General features: G+C 39.1%; 1 protein-coding gene, 1 long non-coding RNA gene and 1 pseudogene across 2 annotated transcripts in view; 2 read left to right on the top strand and 1 right to left on the bottom strand.

Moving 5' to 3' along the window:
* The window catches only part of LOC127368435 (uncharacterized), a 180,533-nt gene extending 177,217 nt beyond the window's left edge, over window positions 1-3,316 (bottom strand). Inside the window, exon 1 of the long non-coding RNA XR_007885818.1 lies at window positions 3,226-3,316. This is a non-coding gene — a long non-coding RNA (uncharacterized LOC127368435). The remainder of the gene's footprint in view (window positions 1-3,225) is intronic.
* Window positions 3,317-5,362: 2,046 nt separating this feature from the next.
* Window positions 5,363-7,223, top strand: LOC127368392 (transcription factor SOX-11). Its single transcript, XM_051409221.1, has one exon. The coding sequence runs from the start codon at window positions 5,524-5,526 to the stop codon at window positions 6,580-6,582; it is 1,059 nt and encodes a 352-aa protein (XP_051265181.1). The 5' UTR covers window positions 5,363-5,523; the 3' UTR covers window positions 6,583-7,223.
* Window positions 7,224-24,758: 17,535 nt separating this feature from the next.
* LOC127367959 (putative nuclease HARBI1) lies at window positions 24,759-25,608 on the top strand (annotated as a pseudogene).
* Window positions 25,609-26,500: the final 892 nt, after the last annotated feature.

The following is a 26,500-nucleotide window of genomic DNA, read 5'->3' as shown; positions in this document are numbered from 1 at the left end:
GTAATACGTAAAGTAATTACATTACTTTTCTGAAGTAATAAATTACATGTTTTTAGGGTGCTGCTGTAGGGTCGGAGGTCAGAGGGCAGAGGTCAGTTGAACTCCTCTAGGTGTTTGAGAACAGGAAGTCACACCTGGAGCTTTCTGATAATGATCAATTATTTGAGTTGAACTCAATCAGACTTAATTAAATTTTCAATTCAATTCAATTCAGTTTTATTTGTATAGCGCCAATTCATAACAGAAGTTATCTCAGGACGCTTTTCAAATAGAGCAGGTCTAGACCGAACTCTTTAACATTAATTACAGAGACCCAACAGTACCACCATGAGCAAGACCTTGGAGACAAGGGCAAGGAAACACTGCCTGTTAAAAGGCAGAAACCTAGGACATCTCTATATATCACTATATCTATAGTGTATTCATATCTATCTGTCTGTATACTTGTTATAAGGAGTTCGGTCTAGACCTGCTTTATTTGAAAAGTGTCCTGAGATAACTTCTGTTATGAATTGGCGCTATACAAATAAAACTGAATTAAATTGAATTATATAATGTCAATCTCATACTGTTCATAATGTAAATAATGTAAATATCCTGCTGGTATATTCATATATATTCTATAATGTTATTACGTTTTTACATATTTTTGTACGTAAGTAAATTACTCTGCACTTTTCTGCTTTGCACGTCTGGTTAGATGTTAACTGCATTTCAAATGACAATAAAGTTTAATCTAATCTATAATATAAATATATTGTTTACATTTTAAGTTACTGCAGTACAGTTTGTATTTATACCTCGTCTGTTCAAAACCTTTAAAGGGACATTGTGTAGGAATTTCTCCCATCTAGTGGTGAAATTGTATTTTGCATTCAAACGAATAGTGCTCTCTAGTGCCTCGCGTTTTCAAATGCGTATTGCAACTACGGTAGCTGTTATGTACCAAGAAGCCTACCTGTGGAGGAGAAAGCAGTTATATCTCCGTTATAGCTGGTTTCAGTCACGTGACGCTGGCTCTGAACGAGAACGCGTTGTGGATTAGTTAGACAGGTAGGCTCGTGCTTTATGTCCCTCTCGGTGATTATAGTTTTTCAAAATGGCGGTACAACATGGAAGCCTCCATGGACTTGCCCGTCCAATGTTTATACAGATAAGAAATTCTTCGCTTACGAGGATAAGTCAGATCATTGGCAGAGGTAATTTTACACCAATGAGGACACATTTATGAATGAAGACATTGATTTTAGCTAATACAATACTTAAAACACTACACAATGTCCCTTTAAAGTTAAAATGTGATTTTCATCCTCACACACACACACAGTAACACGCACACACACAGTAACACGCACACACGCACACACACACACACACACACACAGTAACACGCACACACGCACACACACACACACAGTAACACACACACACACACAGTAACACGCACACACGCACACACACACACACAGTAACACACACACCACACACACACACACACACACACACACAACACACACTCACACACACACACACACACACACAATAACACGCACACACGCACACACACACACACACACAACACAACACACACACACACACACACAGTAACACGCACACACACACACAGACACACACACACACACATTCAGCCAATCAGCTGTCAGTCTTTTCGTATGCAAGTTGCTGCTGGTGATAAAATCTGAGCTGCTGATCTGCACATGAATGCATCACACACACACACACACACACACACACACACACACACACACACACACACACACACACACACACACACACACACACACACACACACACACACACACACACACACACACACACACACACACACACACACACACACACACACACACACACACACACACACACACACACACACACACACACACACACACACACACACACACACACACACACGCACACACACACACACACACACACACACACACACACACACACAGACACACAGACACACACACACACACACACCCACTACAGTTAGTTACTGCACACACAGACATGAGAGTTTATAAAGTAAAGTTTGGTTAATAATAAGGTTTATAAATTAAAGTTTGGTTAATAATAAGGTTTATAAAGTAAAGTTTGGTTAATAATAAGGTTTATAAAGTAAAGTTTGGTTAATAATAAGGTTTATAAAGTAAAGTTTGGTTAATAATAAAGTTTATAAAGTAAAGTTTGGTTAATAATAAGGTTTATAAAGTAAAGTTTGGTTAATAATAAAGTTTATAAAGTAAAGTTTGGTTAATAATAAGGTGTATAAATTAAAGTTTGGTTAATAATAAGGTTTATAAAGCTCTGTCTGCAGCTCCTCTTCACTCCCTGTTTGCGGCGCATTAATCAGCAGCTGGAGGATCCAGATGTAAATGAAGTTAACAAGAACACAAAGGAGCAGAAATCCTCTCAATGAACCACTAACGAACCAAAAACAGCTCTTAAACCCTCCTCATCCTGTGAGGAAGAGTTCACACTGCCTCCATGTTTCCACTACAACACACACACACACACACACACACACACACACACACTGTAAAGCACTGAAATCTATCTTTAATAAACCTTTATTTATAAGGCATCTTACAGGAACTTATAGAGAATGAAGTCTGTAAACAGAAAACCTCCGTCAGCATCACGTAGTTTCTTTTGGTGGTTCAAATGTGGATTAAAACCCATCATATATACTTTTACCATAATGTATGTATTTATTACTAGTTCTGGCAACCACAGCGGACCGGGTACTGTGGCCTGTCATTAAGCCCCCCCCTTTAACCTGTGAGGATTCCTGTAATTTAACTGAAGTAAATATAAATTCTGAGCTTTGCCAATTTAATACCATAAAATAAGAATATTATATTTTTGTTGTTAGGATGATAAATCCTGCAGCCAGCAGCCAGTTATATTCATTATATATAATAAATCTATTAATAGTTATTGATCAGTGTCCTGACACATACAACAACCTGACTGAATCTTATATTTCTGTCGCCAATGTGACGTTACTGTAACTAATGTGTGTGTTTATTCATTAGAATTAGAAGGTAGGTCCTCAGTTTATGGGAATTATTAAGTTCAAATCCCCTCTGCTCCACACTGTCACACCACAAAAAAACGGCTGTTTTAAGACTCTAAACCTTTACTTCACTCACTGACTGAATCTGTCACATTGACTCAGTAACATCATTAACTAACCTGTGAGGAAGAGTTGGACACAGACACACTCACTGACTGTCTGTCATTAACTAACCTGTGAGGAAGAGTTGGACACACACACACTCACTGACTGTGTTCAGTCTAACAGCAGTCAGTTCATTCAAATGCAGCCGTTGTGTTTGAGGAGGGTTTAGATGTTGGCAAGAAGCTCTTCGCAGATGCAAATACATCCCCCTCTCCCCAGCCTCCCCCAGCTCTCCCCCAGCTCTCCCCCAGCTCTCCACCAGCTCTCCCCCAGCTCTCCCCCAGCTCTACCCCAGCCTCCCCCAGCCTCCCCCAGCCTCCCCCAGCTCTCCATACACATGTTAAATGGCTGGGGGTGTAGTGAGGAGCTGTGTGGGGTTTAAAGGCTGAATAACAAGCTACAGAACAAACAGATATAAAAATAAAACCTGTTTCATTCATTTCTCAAAGTGAAATCCTCCAAATGTGGCTTTCTGTAATGAAACGAGGCCACAGACACAATAATCAGAGCGAGAACGTTCCTGAACATTTCACTGCTGCTTCTGCATCACCTCAGATTTTATTAAACCAGTAAAGCATTTAAATAGATATAGTTTGATAAATCACAACTTCATCATCAGTGAAACAAACAGCTCACTTTAAGAGACACAATGAGTGATTTTAATTAACAGTAAAAATCACCACCAACACTTCTACAATCCTGTAAATGTGTCTTTACATTAGAAAAATACTCAAATATACATTACATTTACATTTGACTCACATGCACTTTTACCTGAGAGAAACTTTATTTCTGATTAATTAGGCTATATATTTATTTACTAGTCAAAGAGACCAATAAACACAAACAACAACACAAATAAACTAGGAAGTAAATCAAAGTGTAACCATCAGTAAAAACAGCAGAATATAAACAGTTAAACATGAAAATATTATGTTGTAATAACTTTACAATCTGCAGACATGAGTAACAATACAGATATATCCTGATCACCTGGAAGCTTTTCAATGACTCAAAGTCCTGAAGGCTCCTCAAGGACCGTCAACAATTTCAATGATCCTTGAAGGACCTAAAGAGTCTCAGAAGTCCTTGAAACTCCTGGAATCTGCTCACAGGCTCCTGGAATTCTCTGGACTCCATTTTGGGCAAAACGGTATCCTATAAAAGCCTTATCTTAAATTTTACTGAGAAATAAACACGTAAAAAAGATAAATAAACACGTAAAAAAGATAAATAAACACATACAAATGAGAAATAAACATGTAAAAAAGATAAATAAACACGTAAAAAAGATAAATAAATACATAAAAAAGATAAATAAACACGTAAAAAAGATAAATAAATACATAAAAATGAGAAATAAACATGTAAAAAGATAAATAAACACATAAAAAAGATAAATAAACACATAAAAATGAGAAATAAACATGTAAAAAAGATAAATAAACACATAAAAATGAGAAATAAACACGTAAAAAAGATAAATAAACACATAAAAATGAGAAATAAACACGTAAAAAAGATAAATAAACACGTAAAAAAGATAAATAAATACATAAAAAAGATAAATAAACACGTAAAAAAGATCAATAAATACATAAAACCGAGAAATAAATACATGAAAACATGAAATAAACAAATAAACATCTGAAACCAAGAAATAAATACGTAAAAATAAACAAGTAAAAATAAGAAATAAACATGTAAATAGTATTATTTCATATTATATAGTATATATAAAATAAGAATTGAATTTGCCTGCGGTTGGTTGTTTAAACATTTTAATATGAATATTTCCATAATCTTGTTGAATTTGCATAAAAACTGTCTGGCACACACACTGAAAAACATGGCGGGAGTGAGGATGTGTTTACTTTGACCCAGAGGCTTTAAAAATACCTGTAGTGTGATTTATTACCGTTAAACAGCGATAACACGCCATTAAATATCGATTACTTTCACAGTAATGATTTATCAATTGAAATTGAATTGAAGTAACGGCCAGACTCCTGTGGGCGGGAACGCGGGGATAGCAGGAGAGCTGTGATTGGCTGAGTGCGCCGCGGAGGCGGGAAGGTATTGGGGAAGAAGAGCGCTGATTGGTTGAGGGCGCTAACGTTGCGCGCATGATCAGCCGGTTAATAAGACGCCGGTTTGGAAGTTTAAACAGAGACGAGATGCTGCCGGACGGCGGACGGAACAGCGGCTGAAAACCGGTGAAACGACAAATAAAGACGTAAAAGAGGAGAAATAAAGTAGTGAAAGTGTCTGCGGAGGGTTGTTCGAGTCCGTCTGGAGATTAAATTCGGACCATGGTTCAGCACACGGAGCACGGCGGGGCGGGGATTAACAGCGTGTCCCGCGAGGCGACCGACCCGGAGGAGAGAGAGCTGCTGGCGGCGTCGGCGTGCAGCCCCGTGCCGGTGAAACCCGACTGGTGCAAAACGGCGTCCGGGCACATTAAACGGCCGATGAACGCCTTCATGGTGTGGTCGAAGATCGAGCGGAGGAAGATCATGGAGCAGTCTCCGGACATGCACAACGCGGAGATCTCCAAGCGGCTCGGGAAGCGGTGGAAGATGTTAAAGGACACCGAGAAGGTCCCGTTCATCCGGGAGGCGGAGCGGCTGCGGCTCAAGCACATGGCCGACTACCCGGACTACAAGTACCGGCCCAAGAAGAAGCCCAAGACGGACGGCTGTGCGTTCCCAGCGGGGAAGACAGCCGCTCACTCACCGGAGAAAACTACCGGTAATAATCATAAAAACTCCGCTAAGAAACTGTCCAAGTTGAAACCCAGTAAGCCGGTGGTCGGTACCGGGAGGGTGAGCAGCCCGGACCCCCGGTACCGGTACGTGTTCACCAGCAGCGTCAAACGGGACTTCAGCGACTCCGAGGAGGAGGATGATGATGATGATGAAGACTCTGAGGAAGAGGAGGACGAGCCCTGCCGGTACAACCTCTCCAACATGCCGAGCAGCCTGAGCCTGAGTCCCGCTGCAGCAGAACCGGAGGGAACCAGCCTGACCGGGCCCTCCGGTCGGCTCTTCTACAGCTTCAAGAACATCACCCGGCAGGGCTCCCCGTCCCCGGCCTCCCTCTCGCCCTCCTCCCGCTCCTCCTCCTCCTGCTGCGGGGACGACCTGGACGAGCTCCCCACCGACGGGAGCAGCTTCCTCTCCGGGTTCCAGGAGCCGTGCAGCTCGGCCCCGGGGAACCTGAGCCTGTCCCTGGTGGATAAAGACCTGGACTCGGAGGGCAGCCTCGGCTCACACTTCGACTTCCCGGACTATTGCACCCCGGAGCTCAGCGAGATGATCGCCGGGAACTGGCTGGAGGCCAACTTCTCGGACCTGGTGTTCACTTATTGATCACAGGGAGGATCGATACCCGGTCGGGAGGAGGAGGAGGATGATGATGATGAAGGGGATTATTAAGTTCCACTGGCCTCATCTGCCCCGGAGCCGGTTCTGGAGGTTCTGGAGGAGGTTGTGGAGCTCCAGAGCCAGTCAGGGACCGGGGTGATGAGCCTGCAGCTGCCCCGGAGCGGAGGCTGTTTTTGGGGGACACACAGTGCGGTACTCCGGCAAACAAACACATGAATGAAATTAAATTCAACAGGGTTTTATGGATTTTGTTTTCTGTGCTCGGGTCAGAACCAGGACCCGAACTATGCATCCCCCCAAACTGACTTTAATTAACACTAATATGAAGGATGCGCGATATTATTGAGCCGTTAATGTCAGTAATCAATAACACATTACCCAGAGTTCTCGGCTGTAATATCGATCATCCACACTGATATCAGGATGTCTAACTTTATGTTCCTCACTGCAACTTCAGGACTGTGTCATGTGACTTTTATTTTCTATTTCCGGGTTGTTCCAGGTGAGTGAGGCTGCCCACAGGTGTGGCGGGAAACATCTTTTTGATACACAAACCAAACATACCTCATGTTTTTTTAAAGAAGTAAAAACTATTTTCAGGCATATTTTTGTACAGTCAAAAGGTTTTTTCAGGCACTTCTTCTTCTACCACTGTTCACTCTGAATATTATTATTATTATTATTATTGTGTGTAACTGAGCTCGTGCAGGGGGGGGGGCGGGGTCTGAGGGCTGGCGCCAAATTTAACACATCATTTCAATTAATTTTAAAAGATAAATTAATTTAAATTCAATGAATTTGAAGATTTAAAGATTAAACAGTTTGTGGCACAATAATGTGTTTGAGTTCAAATATTGATAATTGTGATTATACCCGCCCACCCCGAGGCCCCCCCCACCCCGGGGCCCCCCACCCCCGACCCCCCCACCCCCGGGGCCCCCCACCCTCCCCCCCCACCCTCTACCCCCCCACCCGGGGCCCCCCCCACCCCGAGGCCCGCCCCTGTGCGAGGGTTCACATCCCAGCCGGCCTGCCTTGCTTTAACGCTGTTGTTTTAAACGAGTGTACAGACGGACAGGAAGTCAGACCTTTATTGTGAAAGTTTTGTGAGGATCCAGGGTTGTTGTATATGTTGTATAGTTAAAGTTTAGGAGTTTATGTATATGGGTGTGAATGAGGAACTGGATCTGTTCTGTTTTTTATCGGCGGCACACGTTTGTTTTCTGGCTCATTATTTTTGTGCAATATAAAAGAGAAACTGAAATAAAGGAGCATTTGTTTTGTAGCAGAAGGGTTAACTCGTCCTTCCTGATGACGTCTGTATGTGACCACTGAATAAATCAGCTGGAACTGAACTTATTGATTATTGATCTGTGATGCTCTGCTGTGATTGGACGACTCTTAAAGGGCCACACTCACCGTCTCCAGCTCTAAAGAAACAAAATGGCTGACAAAACAATATTAATACCATATCCCATGATCCTCCTCTGCAGGTGGTGTTGTCATGGAAACCTAGATGGTCGCATTTCCTCAAAGAGAGTTTATAACAACCGACTGCACTTAAAGTACTCTTTGTTTATAACAGGAGAGAAACAACAACAGTGAAACCTCCTGAGATATTATACTGATAATAAATATATAATAATAATAAAGAATATAACAACCAACAGTTACTGATAACCAATCTATAAGAATATTATAAAACTGATAATAAATATATAATAATAATAATAATAATAATATAATATAACAACCAACTGTTACTGATAATAAATATATAATAATAATAATAATATAATAATAATGATAATATAATAATAATAATAATATAACTGAACCAACTGTTACTGATAATAAATATATAATAATAATAATAATAATAATAATATAATATAACTGAACCAACTGTTACTGATAATAAATATATAATAATAATAATATAATATAACTGAACCAACTATTACTGATAATAAATATATAATAATAATAATATAATAATAATAATATAATAATAATAATAATATAACTGAACCAACTGTTACTGATAATAAATATATAATAATATAATAATATAATATAACTGAACCAACTGTTACTGATAATAAACATAATAATAATAATAATAATAATAATATAACTGAACTACTCACATAGTATAATGCTAGCCTGCAAGCTAACGTTAGAGTTAGCCTCTCTGAGCTAGCTTAGCTTAGCTACAACACAGCCGCTAGGTTAGCTAGCTGCACTTTAAATAAACAATGTCAGTCTTTGTGCTGCTTTATGTTACAGTTGAAATATATCTCTGTTATTGATCATTGATTGATCCTCTCGCCCAGAGAGAGAAAATTAATGTATTTAATTTATATTCTTTCAACAACCTTCAAAACTTTATTGAAGCAAAGTGAGACAGGAGACATCAAACGTTGCTTAAATAAAAACTACAATATCTAAAGTGTGATAAACTGACTGAGAGGAGCTCCAGACGTCTGACAGTGACTCAGATTACAGCATGTCTGCAGTCTGAACGGCTCCTTTAATCTCCGACTCTATAACCCGGGATTACCCGCTTCAACACAGTTTAACAGATCAGATTAACAAGTTTACGTCTGTTTAGAAACGAGGTAAACAACAGACTGTAAACAACATAGACTGTAAACAACAGACTGTAAACAACACAGACTGTAAACAACAGACTGTAAACAACACAGACTGTAAACAACAGACTGTAAACAACACAGACTGTAAACAACACAGACTGTAAACAACAACAAACAACAGACTGTAAACAACACAGACTGTAAACAACAGACTGTAAACAACACAGACTGTAAACAACACAGACTGTAAACAACACAGACTGTAAACAACAGACTGTAAACAACACAGACTGTAAACAACAGACTGTAAACAACACAGACTGTAAACAGCACAGACTGTAAACAACAGACTGTAAACAACACAGACTGTAAACAACACAGACTGTAAACAACAGACTGTAAACAACACAGACTGTAAACAACATAGACTGTAAACAACAGACTGTAAACAACACAGACTGTAAACAACACAGACTGTAAACAACAGACTGTAAACAACACAGACTGTAAACAACAGACTGTAAACAACACAGACTGTAAACCACAGACTGTAAACAACACAGACTGTAAACAACAGACTGTAAACAACACAGACTGTAAACAACACAGACTGTAAACAACACAGACTGTAAACAACACAGACTGTAAACCACAGACTGTAAACAACACAGACTGTAAACAATAGACTGTAAACAACACAGACTGTAAACAACACAGACTGTAAACAACAAGACTGTAAACAACACAGACTGTAAACCAACAGACTGTAAACAACACAGACTGTAAACAACATAGACTGTAAACAACACAGACTGTAAACAACACAGACTGTAAACAACAAACTGTAAACACAGAACTGTAAACAACACAGACTGTAAACAACACAGACTGTAAACAACATAGACTGTAAACCACAGACTGTAAACAACACAGACTGTAAACAACATAAACAGACTGTAAACAACACAGACTGTAAACAACACAGACTGTAAACAACAGACTGTAAACAACACAGACTGTAAACAACAGACTGTAAACAACACAGACTGTAAACAACACAGACTGTAAACAACAGACTGTAAACAACACAGACTGTAAACAACACAGACTGTAAACAACACAGACTGTAAACAACATAGACTGTAAACCACAGACTGTAAACAACACAGACTGTAAACAACAGACTGTAAACAACACAGACTGTAAACAACACAGACTGTAAACAACACAGACTGTAAACAACACAGACTGTAAACAACACAGACTGTAAACAACATAGACTGTAAACAACAACTAAACAAGACTGTAAACAACACAGACTGTAAACAACAGACTGTAAACAACACAGACTGTAAACCACAGACTGTAAACAACACAACTGTAAACAACATAGACTAGTATCAATTCAATTTTCAAAAGACTAGAAATAAACAACACTGTCTCTAAAGAAGTTGAGTTTACAAAAACACACATTAACATATATATAAATGTAAACCACAGACTGTAAACAACACAGACTGTACACAATAGACTGTAAACAACACAGACTGTAATCAACATAGACTGTAAACCACAGACTGTAAACAACACAGACTGTAAACAACATAGACTGTAAACCACAGACTGTAAACAACACAGACTGTAAACAACAAAAAAAAACAGACTGTAAACAACAGACTGTAAACAACATAGACTGTAAACAACAGACTGTAAACAACAGACTGTACTGTAAACAACACAGACTGTACACAGACTGTAAACAACAGACTGTAAACAGACTGTAAACAACAGACTGTAAACAACAGACTGTACTGTAAACCACAGACTGTAAACAACACAGACTGTAAACAACACAGACTGTAAACAACAGACTGTACTGTAAACAACACAGACTGTACACAGACTGTAAACAACAGACTGTAAACACAGACTGTAAACAACAGACTGTAAACAACAGACTGTAAACACAGACTGTAAACAACAGACTGTACTGTAAACAACAGACTGTAAACAACAGACTCAGATATCACCATTTAACAGTTATTTTTCTGTTTAAATTACTGTTATCTAATGCTAACTGTTGGTGAAGTAAAATAAACTCCTGAATGTTGTTTTTCTTTCCAGCGTTACAGAAGACCAGTGCATAAATAAAACACTGTTTCTAAAGAAGTTGAGTTTACAACTGAAACAGCAGAACAATGTTAACTCAGTATTATATATATAAATTATATTAAGTCTTCATCAGGTTCAGTGTGAGACGGTAGAAAGCTCCGGAACCAGCTCCAGTGGACCTTGACTTTATATTTTATGAGAGTCTGCCTTTGTTTGTTTACGTTTACCCAGAATGCAAAGCTGGGGCGTGATTAGAAGTCTCGGCTCCATCAGAGCGGAGCCTCGCGGGGTCAGGAGGTCAGGGGTCACTGTGTCAGCGAATGGGAGCTCAGTCTGTGAGCGGGGTCTGTTTTCTCAACTGCTGCTTATCAGGAGGCAGAATCCAGAGTCAGAGGAGGCTCAACAGGGACCAGCAGCCAGACCTCCACAGACCTCTACAGACCTCTACAGACCTTCACAGACCTTCACAGATCTTCACAGACCTCTACAGACCTCCACAGATCTTCAGAGACCTCTACAGACCTCTACAGACCTCCACAGACCTCTACAGACCTTCACAGACCTTCACAGACCTCTACAGACCTCCACAGACCTTCACAGACCTCTACAGACCTCCACAGACCTTCACAGATCTTCACAGACCTCTACAGACCTCCACAGACCTTCACAGACCTCCACAGACCTCTACAGACCTTCACAGACCTCCACAGACCTCCACAGACCTTCACAGATCTTCACAGACCTCTACAGACCTCTTCAGACCTAAAGGAAGCTACGGCAGCAGTTAGCAGGTATAATGTTCACCATCATCATTTAGCATGTTAGCATTTCCTAATTAGCACAAAGTAAAGTGATTTAAAAACTGTCTTTAAATCATCAGATGTGTTTGTTTAGAGAGGATCAGTTAGTTGTTTCAGACTAATGGAGGAACACATTCACAGACCATATATATATTAATATTTATATATTTATATATAAATATATAAATGTATTTATTTATATAAATATATTTTATATTTATATAAACATATTTATATAAATATATTTATTTATATACATATATAAATATATTTATTTATATAAATATATTTTTATATTTATATAAATAAATATAAATATATAAATATATGTATTTATATACATATATTTATATATGTATATAAATGAATATATTTATATAAATAAATATATTTATATAAATATAAATATATTTATATAATATATAAATAAATAAATATATTTATATATGAATATATTTATATAAATATATAAATAAATAAATATATTTATATATGAATATATTTATATAAATATATAAATATATGTGTATAAATATAAATATATTTATTTATATAAATATATAAACATATGGTCTGTGTCGAGTCGAGTTAACTTCATTCAGTCCTCAGTTGTTTAGTTCATTTACAGGGTTAGACTTTATATTTATTGTCCTGTGTTATAGTAAGTAAACATTTGTCCCATCCAGTAATATGCTAACAGTAGCCACTAAAGCTAACGTATTTATTGTTATAGCAGCAGTTTGTTGACGGGCGCTATTAGCTTAGCTTAGTAGCAGGAGTTTACGGGTCAAAGGTCAGTCATTGGCGGTGGTTGAGATCATCCTGTGACTGACGGGCCAATATGAGCGGGGGGGTTGTTCTCGTCCTCTTTAAGGCCTCGATGAGGTCAGAGGTCAATGTTCCTCACTGCTACGTCAGCTAGCATTGAGCTAACGTTAGCCAAACAACACATTCACTCTCATGTTAGCAACAACATCTTAAACACAAAGTACCTCTCAGACGGGGTCACACGGGGTCAGACGCCTGTTTCCTGTCCCTCATTCCCCACTTCCTGTTCTGACCTCAGGCTGTGTGTGAGCCAGTCCTCCCAGTTTGAACTGGAACACATCAACAACTGAATATTTCCTGTAGTCAGCTGATGATAGCCACAGCTAGCACACACACACACACACACACACACACACACACACACTCACACACACACACACACACACACACACACTCACACACACACACACACACACACACACCACACACACACTCTCACACACACACACACACACACACACACACACACACACACACACACACACACACACACACACTCACACACACACACACACACACACACACACACACACACTCACACACACCTCTCGAGGTCTCTGAGGGTTTTTAATGGGCTCTGGTCTGGAAACCATTCACTGAGTCGCAGTCAGGCCTCGCTGCTTTAGTTTCCTGCTCTGTGTTTATGGAACATTTGCTCTCACATTATTTCCTCTGTTTGAACACAAACACTATAAAAGTTTATAAAGTCGCTCCAGTTGCTCCGAAGCCTTCTGGCTCGCATCCTCAGCAGAACTTTAATTTTCACTGAGTGAACAGATTGTAAGTCCATCAGTGACTTCCTCTGTTCCCTGTGGACTGATTTAAGTGTAGAACACATTTATTCTCTCTTCCTCTCCAACATTGTGCAGCACTAATGTTAGCTTAGATAGGGAGTCTGCTAATGTCAACAAACAACCACGTCAACACAAAAAACAAAACAGGTTTTATCTGGTGAAGCCGGACCTCAGTGATAACTGTACAACAGCACAACTTAATAAATGCAATAGCTTTCTGATGTAACTGATGTAACTAGCACTTAACCTAGCTAACGTATGATTATCTAATTTACATCAGTTAACTAGCGGCTCCTGGCACCCTGTGGCTGACCCCGCCATAACCCCTGCTCAGGCCTCAGGAGGCGGGGGATGTGATTGAGATTAGAGTGACACTATCCACAACCTGACTCATCTGCAGTTACCCTCTAATGTCTGTAATATCACGATGAAGAGGAGGAGGAGGAAGAGAGGAGGAGGAAGAGAGGAGGAGGAGGAAGAAGAGGAGGAGAAAGAGGAGGAGGAAGAGGAGGAGGATGATAATGGAGCCGTTTGTGTTCATTGACTTGTTAATTGATGGAGTTGTTCAGACAGCAGATGGAGAGCTGAAGTCCTGCTGAGTGTGTGTGTGTGTGTGTGTGTGTGTGTGTGTGTGTGTGTGTGTGTGTGTGTGTGTGAGTGTGTGTGTGTGTGTGCCGTGTGCCCTGCTGGGAGGCTGCAGTTCACTGTTTCTTCTGTTTCTATCTGTTACTGACTGTTTCTGTCTGTTTCTATCTGTTTCTGACTGTTTATATCTGTTTCTGTCTGTTTATAACTGTTTCTGACTGTTTATATCTGTTTCTGTCTGTTTATAACTGTTTCTGACTGTTTATATCTGTTTCTGTCTGTTTATAACTGTTTCTACCTGTTTCTGTCTGTTTCTGACTGTTTCTGTCTGTTTCTATCTGTTACTGACTGTTTCTGTCTGTTTATAACTGTTTCTATCTGTTTCTGTCTGTTTATAACTGTTTCTGACTGTTTATATCTGTTTCTGTCTGTTTATAACTGTTTCTATCTGTTTCTGACTGTTTCTGTCTGTTTCTATCTGTTACTGACTGTTTCTGTCTGTTTATATCTGTTTCTGTCTGTTTATAACTGTTTCTATCTGTTTCTGTCTGTTTATAACTGTTTCTGACTGTTTATATCTGTTTATATCTGTTTCTGTCTGTTTATAACTGTTTCTATCTGTTTCTGTCTGTTTATAACTGTTTCTGACTGTTTATATCTGTTTATATCTGTTTCTGTCTGTTTATAACTGTTTCTATCTGTTTCTGTCTGTTTCTGACTGTTTCTGTCTGTTTCTATCTGTTACTGACTGTTTCTGTCTGTTTATATCTGTTTCTGTCTGTTTATAACTGTTTCTATCTGTTTCTGTCTGTTTATAACTGTTTCTGACTGTTTATATCTGTTTCTATCTGTTTATAACTGTTTCTGACTGTTTATATCTGTTTATATCTGTTTATAACTGTTTCTGACTGTTTATATCTGTTTATATCTGTTTCTGTCTGTTTATAACTGTTTCTGACTGTTTATATCTGTTTCTGTCTGTTTATAACTGTTTCTGACTGTTTATATCTGTTTATATCTGTTTCTGTCTGTTTATAACTGTTTCTATCTGTTTCTGTCTGTTTCTGACTGTTTCTGACTGTTTATATCTGTTTATAACTGTTTCTGACTGTTTATATCTGTTTATATCTGTTTCTGTCTGTTTATAACTGTTTCTGACTGTTTATATCTGTTTCTGTCTGTTTATAACTGTTTCTGACTGTTTATATCTGTTTATATCTGTTTCTGTCTGTTTATAACTGTTTCTATCTGTTTCTGGCTGTTACTGGCTGTTTCGGTCTGTTTCTTTCTGTCTGTTTCTGTCTGTTACTGACTGTTTCTGTCTGACTCATATATCAGACTCACATCAGACTCACATCAGACTCATATATCAGACTCACATCAGACTCATATCAGACTCATATCAGACTCATATCAGACTCATATATCAGACTCATATATCAGACTCATATCAGACTCACATCAGACTCATATATCAGACTCATATATCAGACTCATATATCAGACTCATATCAGACTCACATCAGACTCATATCAGACTCATATATCAGACTCATATATCAGACTCATATCATCAGACTCATATATCAGACTCATATCAGACTCATATATCAGACTCATATATCAGACTCATATATCAGACTCATATCAGACTCATATATCAGACTCACATCAGACTCATATATCAGACTCATATCAGACTCATATATCAGACTCATATATCAGACTCATATCAGACTCATATCAGACTCATATCAGACTCATATATCAGACTCATATCAGACTCAATCAGACTCATATATCAGACTCATATCAGACTCATATCAGACTCATATATCAGACTCATATATCAGACTCACATCAGACTCATATATCAGACTCACATCAGACTCATATATCAGACTCACATATCAGACTCATATCAGACTCATATATCAGACTCATATATCAGACTCATATCAGACTCATATCAGACTCATATATCAGACTCATCATATCAGACTCACATATCAGACTCAACAGACTCATATCAGACTCATATCAGACTCATATCAGACTCATATACAGACTCATATCAGACTCATATATCAGACTCAAACTCATATATATCAGACTCATATCAGACTCAATCAACTCATATATCAGACTCACATCAGACTCATATATCAGACTCAATCAGACTCATATAGACTCATATATCAGACTCATATCAGACTCATATCAGACTCATATATCAGACTCATATCAAAGACTCATATATCAGACTCACATCAGACTCAAATATCAGACTCATATCAGACTCATATCAGACTCACATATCAGACAGACTCACATCATCAGACTCATATATCAGACTCACATATCAGACTCACATCAGACTCATATCAGACTCATATCAGACTCATATATCAGACTCACATCAGACTCATATATCAGACTCATATCAGACTCATATCAGACTCATATATCAGACTCACATCAGACTCACATATCAGACTCACATCAGACTCATATATCAGACACATATATCAGACTCATATCAGACTCATATCAGACTCATATCAGACTCACATCAGACTCATATCAGACTCACATCAGACTCATATATCAGACTCACATCAGACTCATATATCAGACTCATATATCAGACTCACATCAGACTCACATCAGACTCACATATCAGACTCACATCAGACTCATATATCAGACACATATATCAGACTCATATATCAGACTCATATATCAGACTCATACACAATCAGACTCACATCAGACTCACATCAGACTCACAAATATCAGACTCATATCAAATCAGACTCACATCAGACTCATATATCAGACTCATATATCAGACTCATATATCAGACTCATATATCAGACTCATATATCAGACTCATATATCAGACTCACATCAGACTCACATCAGACTCATATATCAGACTCATATATCAGACTCATATCAGAGGGAAGACTGCAGCGCTCGCCGTCTCCACCGCTCTCTCCTCACACGTTTGGCAGCAGATGAAAGACGGCGTTAACTCTCCGCTGGATCCTTTCCAGTCTGATAAATCTGTGGATTCATCTCCAGATCCCTGAGACCAACCCCGGGCATTCTGGGTAATGGGAACCTGAGGTTACACAGAAGTCATGGAGGTAAAAAAATAAAGTCAGAAATATGCGTGCTTACATCGCCTGACTTTAGTTCTATAGCACTGAATGTGTTTGATAACCACGAGGTTAAAGGTCACAACAGAAGCAAACTACCTCCTCTCTGCAGCTGATTTTACTGCCCGGCTGTAAAACAGGAAACGGCTTTTCAAAATATGGAAATGAACGCTGCCGAGCATCAAACCGTCAGCACAAAGGCCGACCGCGGGGAGCCGACAGAGGAGGTCAATAAACGACAGAGAGGATTGTGGGAGCAGCTGAAGGTCTGTGGGGTTTCTCAGCTCCCCTCCAGGACAGGAACTTCAAAAACCCCCTACAGAGTGTTTATATACTGCAACATGGAAACACTTCATATTAATGCATTCTGTGTTCCCATGATCCTTTGCAGGATCCGACTTTTCTTGTCTCTATGATATCATGCTAACAGATTAAAGCTAAAGTTAGCCAGCTGTGATTTGGCTGCATTTGAAGGCAGATCTCCATCTCAGCTCCTAAAAAGGAAACAAAGCCCTCGTCCTCCTTAGATGACTCAGTCCAGACTTCTAAAAACCTGCAGGCGAGACCACAAAAATGTGGAGTCCAAACATCGGCTCCATGTCCTGGTTGTGTTTAGCGACAGCTAATCGTGTCTGCTAATGACGGAGCTGAACAGCTGTGCTGCTTTCAGCCTCTTATCCTCCATCTCAGTCTGCTTCCTCTCTCAGCTGTTTGCATATTCTCAGTGTACCTTAAACTCTGTTATCACACTGAGAGGTCAGGACTGCACACATTTTATTGTTCGAGGTCAGTTTTATCTGAAGCATCAGATCAAAACAGCAGGAGTGTTTTTATTTTTAGCTGCCAGTGTTCCCTTCAGGTACTGACATTAGAGCCGTGGTGCGTTCACTTGCTGTTGTAGCCTACGTACGGTAATCTGCTGTAAGTCTGTCCGAGCTGCTGCTGCTGCACCAGTTTTATCTACTTTTACTTCAGAGAGCGATTTCCTACATTTCCCATGATGCCTCTCAGCCTTGCAGACCGATGTCAGTAACTCAGAGGTTTGTTACCTTTGACCTTTACATCGTTTATTTTTGCAGACGCAGTTTTGCATGTTTCTGTTTTATCTTCAGTTTAAATGACGTTTCCATGGTTACAGCGTTCAGTGGAAAACTAGAGGAGGAAACTCGACACAGAAATTCATTGTAGTTGAAATGTCATCAAACATTTGAATACTGCTCGCTCCTCTGTGAACACAAACACCTGAACACATCATTAGCATTCTGGATGGACAGAATAAAACTGCATCATCTGTTAATTGATCCTTCCTAAGCCCCGCCCCCTTTTGCTCTGGGCTCCAATCACAGTTGAGCGAGCCTCGGTCCACTTCCTCCTTTCCTGTACTTAGATATGCTATGCTAGGCTAATCTATGTTGGAAACATAACCACATTTTCAAAATGGTTAAAAGATAAAAGAGACTTACAGTCACATCTTCAATTGGCTAATGTTAGCAACATGCTAGCTGGCTAAAGGTTGATGTAGCTGATTTAAATCGCTGATTCGTTAGCTGTCTTGACTTTTGCTTACATTAGCTGTCAGATGTAACTAGCTACCTATCGAATGTTTGCTGCGCTAGTTAGCTAGCATTTTTGTTTTGGACAAATCGCTAGCTAACTAGCCAGCTAACTAGCTAGCTAACAATTGATGTAGATTAGATAGTTAGCTACCACGTTGCTTACATAAGCTAACTTGAGATGATTATGTTTAAAGGCAACCACACTTTATAGATCTTTAAAAGATAAAAGCAACACAAAAGCTAATTAGCCAGGTAGCATTTGTTTACGTTCACTGACAGCTCCATCACAGCAATGGAAGTCACAACGAGGATGACAAAGTGAAAAGAGAATCCTTCATAAAGTTATTCTTAATGTTGTTTGTTAAAAGTAAAGCTGCTTTTTGTTTGTTGTTGTTTACAAGTCTCAGTAAACACAACTGACGCTAACTGAACTTGTCAACACACTCACGTTGTGGGGACAAACAGTAATATATATATAAAAGTAATTAACTTCCTGCAGTAGTACCCGATGTGTGTTGTAAAGGTCAGAGGTCACAGCCTGGCTCAGGTTTCTGCAACCTGCACAGGTTTTTCTCTGTATGTTAAATGTTCTGGCTGACTTTGAACGCAGCACCGCGGGGAGAAACCAGATCCATCAGCCGGGTCTCAGCGCTGCTTTGAAGTGACACTGCTGGGCGTAAATGTCACTGCTGGCCAGAGGTGGTGGGGGGGTCCTGTCTTAATAATTGAACAGGAAAGACCACGAATATCACCCACACTTCCTCTGAGGCGGGGGGGTCGGTTACATATTACTCAGCAGAAAGAAGGGGGAGGGGAATCAATGGCCGCTACAGCCAGACTCCATTAACCAAACCAGTGATTTTACCAGACACACAAACATTTACAGTCTTTCCCAGCAGCGCCGAGTCGCTGTCAGCGAGTCAGGACTAAAATACTGCACTGACCAAAACCGTCTATACTATTGTCAACAAATATCGACTGAGTTAGTACAACAGTAGTTGTTGTTTGTTCCACTAACAGTAGTTGTTTGTTCCACTAACAGTAGTTGTTTGTTCCACTAACAGTAGTAGTTGTTTGTTCCACTAACAGTTGTTGTTGTTTGTTCCACTAACAGTAGTTGTTGTTTGTTCCACTAACAGTAGTTGTTGTTTGTTCCACTAACAGTTGTTGTTTGTTCCACTGACAGTAGTTGTTGTTTGTTCCACTAACAGTAGTAGTTGTTTGTTCCACTAACAGTAGTTGTTGTTTGTTCCACTAACAGTAGTAGTTGTTTGTTCCACTAACAGTTGTTGTTGTTTGTTCCACTAACAGTAGTTGTTGTTTGTTCCACTAACAGTAGTAGTTGTTTGTTCCACTAACAGTTGTTGTTTGTTCCACTAACAGTAGTTGTTGTTTGTTCCACTAACAGTAGTTGTTGTTTGTTCCACTAACAGTTGTTGTTGTTTGTTCCACTGACAGTAGTAGTTGTTTGTTCCACTAACAGTAGTTGTTTGTTCCACTAACAGTAGTAGTTGTTTGTTCCACTAACAGTAGTAGTTGTTTGTTCCACTAACAGTTGTTGTTTGTTCCACTAACAGTAGTTGTTGTTTGTTCCACTAACAGTTGTTGTTTGTTCCACTAACAGTAGTAGTTGTTTGTTCCACTAACAGTAGTTGTTTGTTCCACTAACAGTAGTTGTTGTTTGTTCCACTAACAGTAGTTGTTGTTTGTTCCACTAACAGTAGTTGTTTGTTCCACTAACAGTAGTTGTTTGTTCCACTAACAGTAGTAGTTGTTTGTTCCACTAACAGTAGTTGTTTGTTCCACTAACAGTTGTTGTTGTTTGTTCCACTGACAGTAGTTGTTGTTTGTTCCACTAACAGTAGTAGTTGTTTGTTCCACTAACAGTAGTAGTTGTTTGTTCCACTAACAGTAGTTGTTGTTTGTTCCACTAACAGTAGTAGTTGTTTGTTCCACTAACAGTAGTTGTTTGTTCCACTAACAGTTGTTGTTGTTTGTTCCACTGACAGTAGTTGTTGTTTGTTCCACTAACAGTAGTAGTTGTTTGTTCCACTAACAGTTGTTGTTTGTTCCACTAACAGTAGTTGTTGTTTGTTCCACTAACAGTAGTAGTTGTTTGTTCCACTAACAGTTGTTGTTTGTTCCACTAACAGTAGTTGTTGTTTGTTCAACTAACAGTAGTTGTTGTTTGTTCCACTAACAGTTGTTGTTGTTTGTTCCACTGACAGTAGTAGTTGTTTGTTCCACTAACAGTAGTTGTTGTTTGTTCCACTAACAGTAGTTGTTGTTTGTTCAACTAACAGTAGTTGTTGTTTGTTCCACTAACAGTTGTTGTTGTTTGTTCCACTGACAGTAGTAGTTGTTTGCTCCACTAACAGTAGTTGTTGTTGTTTGTTCCACTAACAGTAGTTGTTGTTTGTTCCACTAACAGTAGTTGTTGTAGTTTGTTCCACTAACAGTAGTCATTGTTTGTTCCACTAACAGTAGTTGTTGTTTGTCCCACTAACAGTTGTTATTGTTTGTTCCACTAACAGTAGTTGTTTGTTCCACTAACAGTAGTTGTTGTTTGTTCCACTAACAGTAGTTGTTGTAGTTTGTTCCACTAACAGTAGTCATTGTTTGTTCCACTAACAGTAGTTGTTGTTTGTCCCACTAACAGTTGTTATTGTTTGTTCCACTAACAGTAGTCGTTTGTTCCACTAACAGTAGTTGTTGTAGTTTGTTCCACTAACAGTAGTCATTGTTTGTTCCACTAACAGTAGTTGTTGTTTGTCCCACTAACAGTAGTTGTTGTTTGTCCCACTAACAGTAGTTGTTGTTTGTCCCACTAACAGTAGTCGTTTGTTCCACTAACAGTAGTTGTTGTAGTTTGTTCCACTAACAGTAGTCATTGTTTGTTCCACTAACAGTAGTTGTTGTTTGTTCCACTAACAGTTGTTGTTGTTTGTTCCACTAACAGTAGTTGTTGTTTGTTCCACTAACAGTTGTTATTGTTTGTTCCACTAACAGTAGTTGTTGTTTGTTCCACTAACAGTAGTCGTTGTTTGTTTGTTCCACTAACAGTTGTTGTTGTTTGTTCCACTAACAGTAGTCGTTGTTTGTTTGTTCCACTAATAGTTGTTGTTGTTTGTTCCACTGACAGTAGTTGTTGTTTGTTCCACTGACAGTAGTTGTTGTTTGTTCCACTAACAGTAGTTGTTGTTTGTTCCACTGACAGTAGTTGTTGTTTGTTCCACTAACAGTAGTTGTTCCACTAACAGTTGTTGTTGTTTGTTCCACTAACAGTAGTTGTTTGTTCCACTAACAGTAGTTGTTTGTTCCACTAACAGTAGTTGTTCCACTAACAGTTGTTGTTGTTTGTTCCACTAACAGTAGTTGTTTGTTCCACTAACAGTAGTTGTTTGTTCCACTAACAGTAGTTGTTCCACTAACAGTTGTTGTTGTTTGTTCCACTGACAGTAGTTGTTTGTTCCACTGACAGACTCAGGTTGTTATTGTCAGTGTCTGACAGCATTATAGAAAGGATCCCTACAGAGATAGACCTTTAGTTTAACCACAAACAGCCGTAATATCACTATCACTCTCCACCAGACTCCAGAGACACAAACACTCATTTTACCTTCAGATCATCAGAACTTCATTAAAGTGAACAGAAACAGAATAAAACTCATTAAATCGTCTCTGTTAGTGTTTCCAACAATCATAAACCCTAGTTTGGTGGAAATAAATAAAACCTTTAAAGCCAATGAGTTTCATAAGTATTAAATATCTGTATTGATCTGTTCAAACTGAACCCACCCTGCAAACACACCTGGAGGTCACCTGGTCTGTGGCTCCGCCTGGTGGACACCAGCGGTACTACACAGGTCAGGACTGTTCAAATAATGTGTAAAATATTAAACTTATTATATCTGATTATATTCTGATAGGATGATCAACTATTAAATGAATCATCTGATGATTATTGATCCATTAATCTATTGATTGATTGCTTTGTACAAATTCTGGAAATAGTGAGAAATTAGTCTTCAGTCCAAACCTCTAATGTTCAGATTATTACAATAAACCAAAGGAAAATGAAATGTTTTAAACTTTACAATGTTTTAAACTCTTTATATGTTTGTATGTAGAGTCTATAGATTATAAAGTGGTTCTTTATGCAGATCGTCTCCTGTTGATGTGAGACACTGTTTTAGCCTCTAGGTGGCGTCATTACACCAGAACTGACTCCCGCAGCAGACTCACAGTGTTCTCCAGTGTAATAATGTTTATCTGTAAACTTTATAATAAACATATTCAGGTTGAATGAAACAGAAAACTCTTCTGGGAGTTTGTTCCAGTGGTTCTGGTTCATTTGCACACAATTTTTACTGCACATTGCATATAGTGTATATATTTTTCATTTATAGTCTTATTATTATATTATTATATATTTTCTATTATATTTTGTAATATTCTTATTTTGTGATTCTTATTGTACTTCCACTTCTGTACTCTTTGCAAAACATTGTATGCTGCTGTGTCTGACCTGAATATCTCCTACGGGGATCAATAAAGGAACATGATGCTGTCCCACATTTTTTATTTTATTTTACTTTTATTTCCAGGTTATTTGAATGTTGTTTACAACTCAGGGTTGGATGATGAGATATAGAAATATAGTTCCCTTTAACCAGATACAGATAATTAATGAACCAGTTCTCAGTGCAAACGATATATATATAATATAGATTCTGAACAATAAAAGGAAATGCAGCTACAACAAAGACTGAAAACTACTGACAACTGAAGCCTGTTGTATTTAATATATATAAGTAATTATAAGATATTATGTCAGAGTTATAATTAACTACATTTAGTTAAGTATTTTGTCCCTAAACAGCAGCTTTTAAAGTCAATTAACTCTTCTTAAGCTCCGCCCATCATCTTCCTCCTTTCTTAAGTAAGCTCACCAGCCAGCTAATGATGCTCCGTTTGTGGTGTTTAACGTCTCTGATTGAAGCTGATTTTTAATTTTTCTTATTTGGCAAATAAGCAAATAAAAGTTTAATTTCCACATTAAAACCAGATTGTCATCACACCAACGTGATCAATGAATCATAAGAACAACGTTGAGCTCAGAGGTGTGTGTGTGTGAGTTTCCAGGTGACATCTGTCCAGCTGTGTGTGACAGCAGTTCGGGGCAGTTCGGGGCAGTTCGGGGCCGGCGGTTCATTCAGCTCCGGATCAAAGAGAGGCCAGTTTATCTCCACTACAGAGACCCAGAGCTGCATTCACTAATTTACTATTCTCACAATCTGCACCCGCCGGCTGGTCCTGAACACTTCATCTACTTTATTTAAAATGAATTATTTGAGTCACAAAATGATTTTAATAACTTTAAATTCTACAGATGTCAATGTTTTATCTGTTATTATTGTTGTTATTATTGTTGGGTATTTTGTTCCATTCTATATGTTTATTAGTGTAAATTGAAATTATTATTTGAGTGGTCGGAGGACTAGAGAGGCGTTATACAAGTACAGGGGCCCGTTTCAGAAAGCAGGTTTAGTGAAAACTCTGAGTTAGTTAACCCTGAGATGAGGGAAACTCTTGTTTTTCGGTTTCACAAAGCCAGTTCATCTTAACTCTGAGTCAGTTACCCTGGCAACATACTCCGTGAACCTAACCTTTTCTTCTTCTTCTACTAACCCTGAGTTTCTCCTGCTCTTACGTTGAAGCCTGCAGACTGAAGGCAGTGGCAGACATGGCGTGTCCTTCTCTTGAAGAGCCAGTTGATGTCGAGGTGCAGATACTCCGCAGAAATGTCCGTCGGGAGAGGATTATTAGACCCCGATTGGATGTTTTATCATTCCCTGATGATCCTGCATCATCAATAATTTATCTAAACAACATTCTCAGCCCTCACATCGTTCACATGACACATCGTGGACACGCTCTCAGTTCCGAGCAAATTCTTTGTATTGCACTTTTTTGCCAACAGCAGGTTTTTGTATAACATCGGTGATGCAGAGCTCGTGTCCGAGGCAACTGTCTGTCGGGCTGTCTGAAATGTGACACTTGCACTGAAACGGCTACTATACTATACTACACTATACACGTTTGTAGTGTTCCCAAGTCACAGACACACCAGACTTCTCACAGAAGAGTTCCACAGAATTGCAGGTATCAGTCTAAGCAATAATTAATGTATGTCATAAAGCTTTGAGACTTGAAGCACTAGTCAGTCAATCTGATATATTTGAGGGTTTCCAGGTGTGATTGGCTGCATAGATGGCACTCACATTCCTATCATAGCTCCTTCAATAAATGAAGGAGATTATGTGAATAGGAGATCTGTCCACAGCATTAATGTACAGGTAGGCCTGAATAGTAGCCTTTAACATTCCAAATGAAATATACTTCACTATACAGCTAATTACTGTTCTCCACTGTGAAGATCATATGTGATGCAGCCCACATGATAAACAATGTGGAAGCGAAGTGGCCTGGGTCTGTGCATGACTCACAAGTGTTTCGTGAGTCTACACTGAGTGGCTCAGGGTCACTCCAGAAAGGGCTTGTGACATTATAGTGGTATGTGTGGTTCTCCATAACATTGCCACTATTAGAGGAGAACAATGTCCTACTCTTTGCCCCAATGATCCAGATAATAATCCTGACCCCCCGCTGATGCACAAGATGGAAGAGCTGTTAGAGACATGATATGCTTCAATCATTTCTAACTGACCCATCACCTCCCCAGTGTCAAAGAACGACAATATGCCTCTCATTTTATGAGCTCTTCTTTATTTCCTAGAAGGACAAATGTTGTACAGTTGTTAATCCTTTGTTGTTGAAACAATTAAAAATCATCCGCCTGTGGGCACGTCACCCACCTTTAACTGATGGTCCAGCAGTTGTATTTCCATTTGTCTTGGTGATCTGCAGCCCTATATGTTCCATTTCTAGATGTGATTTGTGATTGTAAATATACCTTGTAGAGTTGTTTCACAGGGAGCTATAGGAACAGAAATGACGTTGAATTTCACAGTACCATTGTAAGTTGTGGGTCAATGCTGAACAACATCTTACTGAGGTAAGCTGTGCTGTGGAGGTTGATGGACCTTCTTCCTCATTGTAATTTCCAACATTGCTCTGTTAGAGAGAAAGAAGTTGCAAGTCTGTCTGTCTGTGTGTGTGTGTGTGTGTGTGTGTGTGTGTGTGTGTGGGGTGTGTGTGTGTGTGTGTGTGTGTGTGTGTGTGTGTGTGTGTGTGTGTGTGTGTGTGTGTGTGTGTGTGTCTGTGTGTCTGTGTGTGTGTGTGTGTGTGTGTGTGTGTCTGTCTGTCTGTCTGTGTGTGTTTGTGTGTGTGTGTGTGTGTGTGTGTGTGGTGTGTGTGTGGTGTGTCGTGTGTCGTGTGTGTGTGTGTGTGTGTGTGTGTGTACTGTGTGTGTGTGTGTGTGTGTGTGTGTGTCGTGTGTGTGT

This window comes from Dicentrarchus labrax, unplaced genomic scaffold (assembly GCF_905237075.1).
Source record: "Dicentrarchus labrax unplaced genomic scaffold, dlabrax2021, whole genome shotgun sequence".
Classification (NCBI taxonomy): Eukaryota; Metazoa; Chordata; class Actinopteri; family Moronidae; genus Dicentrarchus; species Dicentrarchus labrax.
This window is presented reverse-complemented; position numbering and strand designations above follow the sequence as displayed.

Bases quoted from the DNA above. Each gene is read 5' to 3' on its own strand.
- LOC127368392 (XM_051409221.1), top strand. From the start codon at position 5,524: ATGGTTCAGCACACGGAGCACGGCGGGGCGGGGATTAACAGCGTGTCC.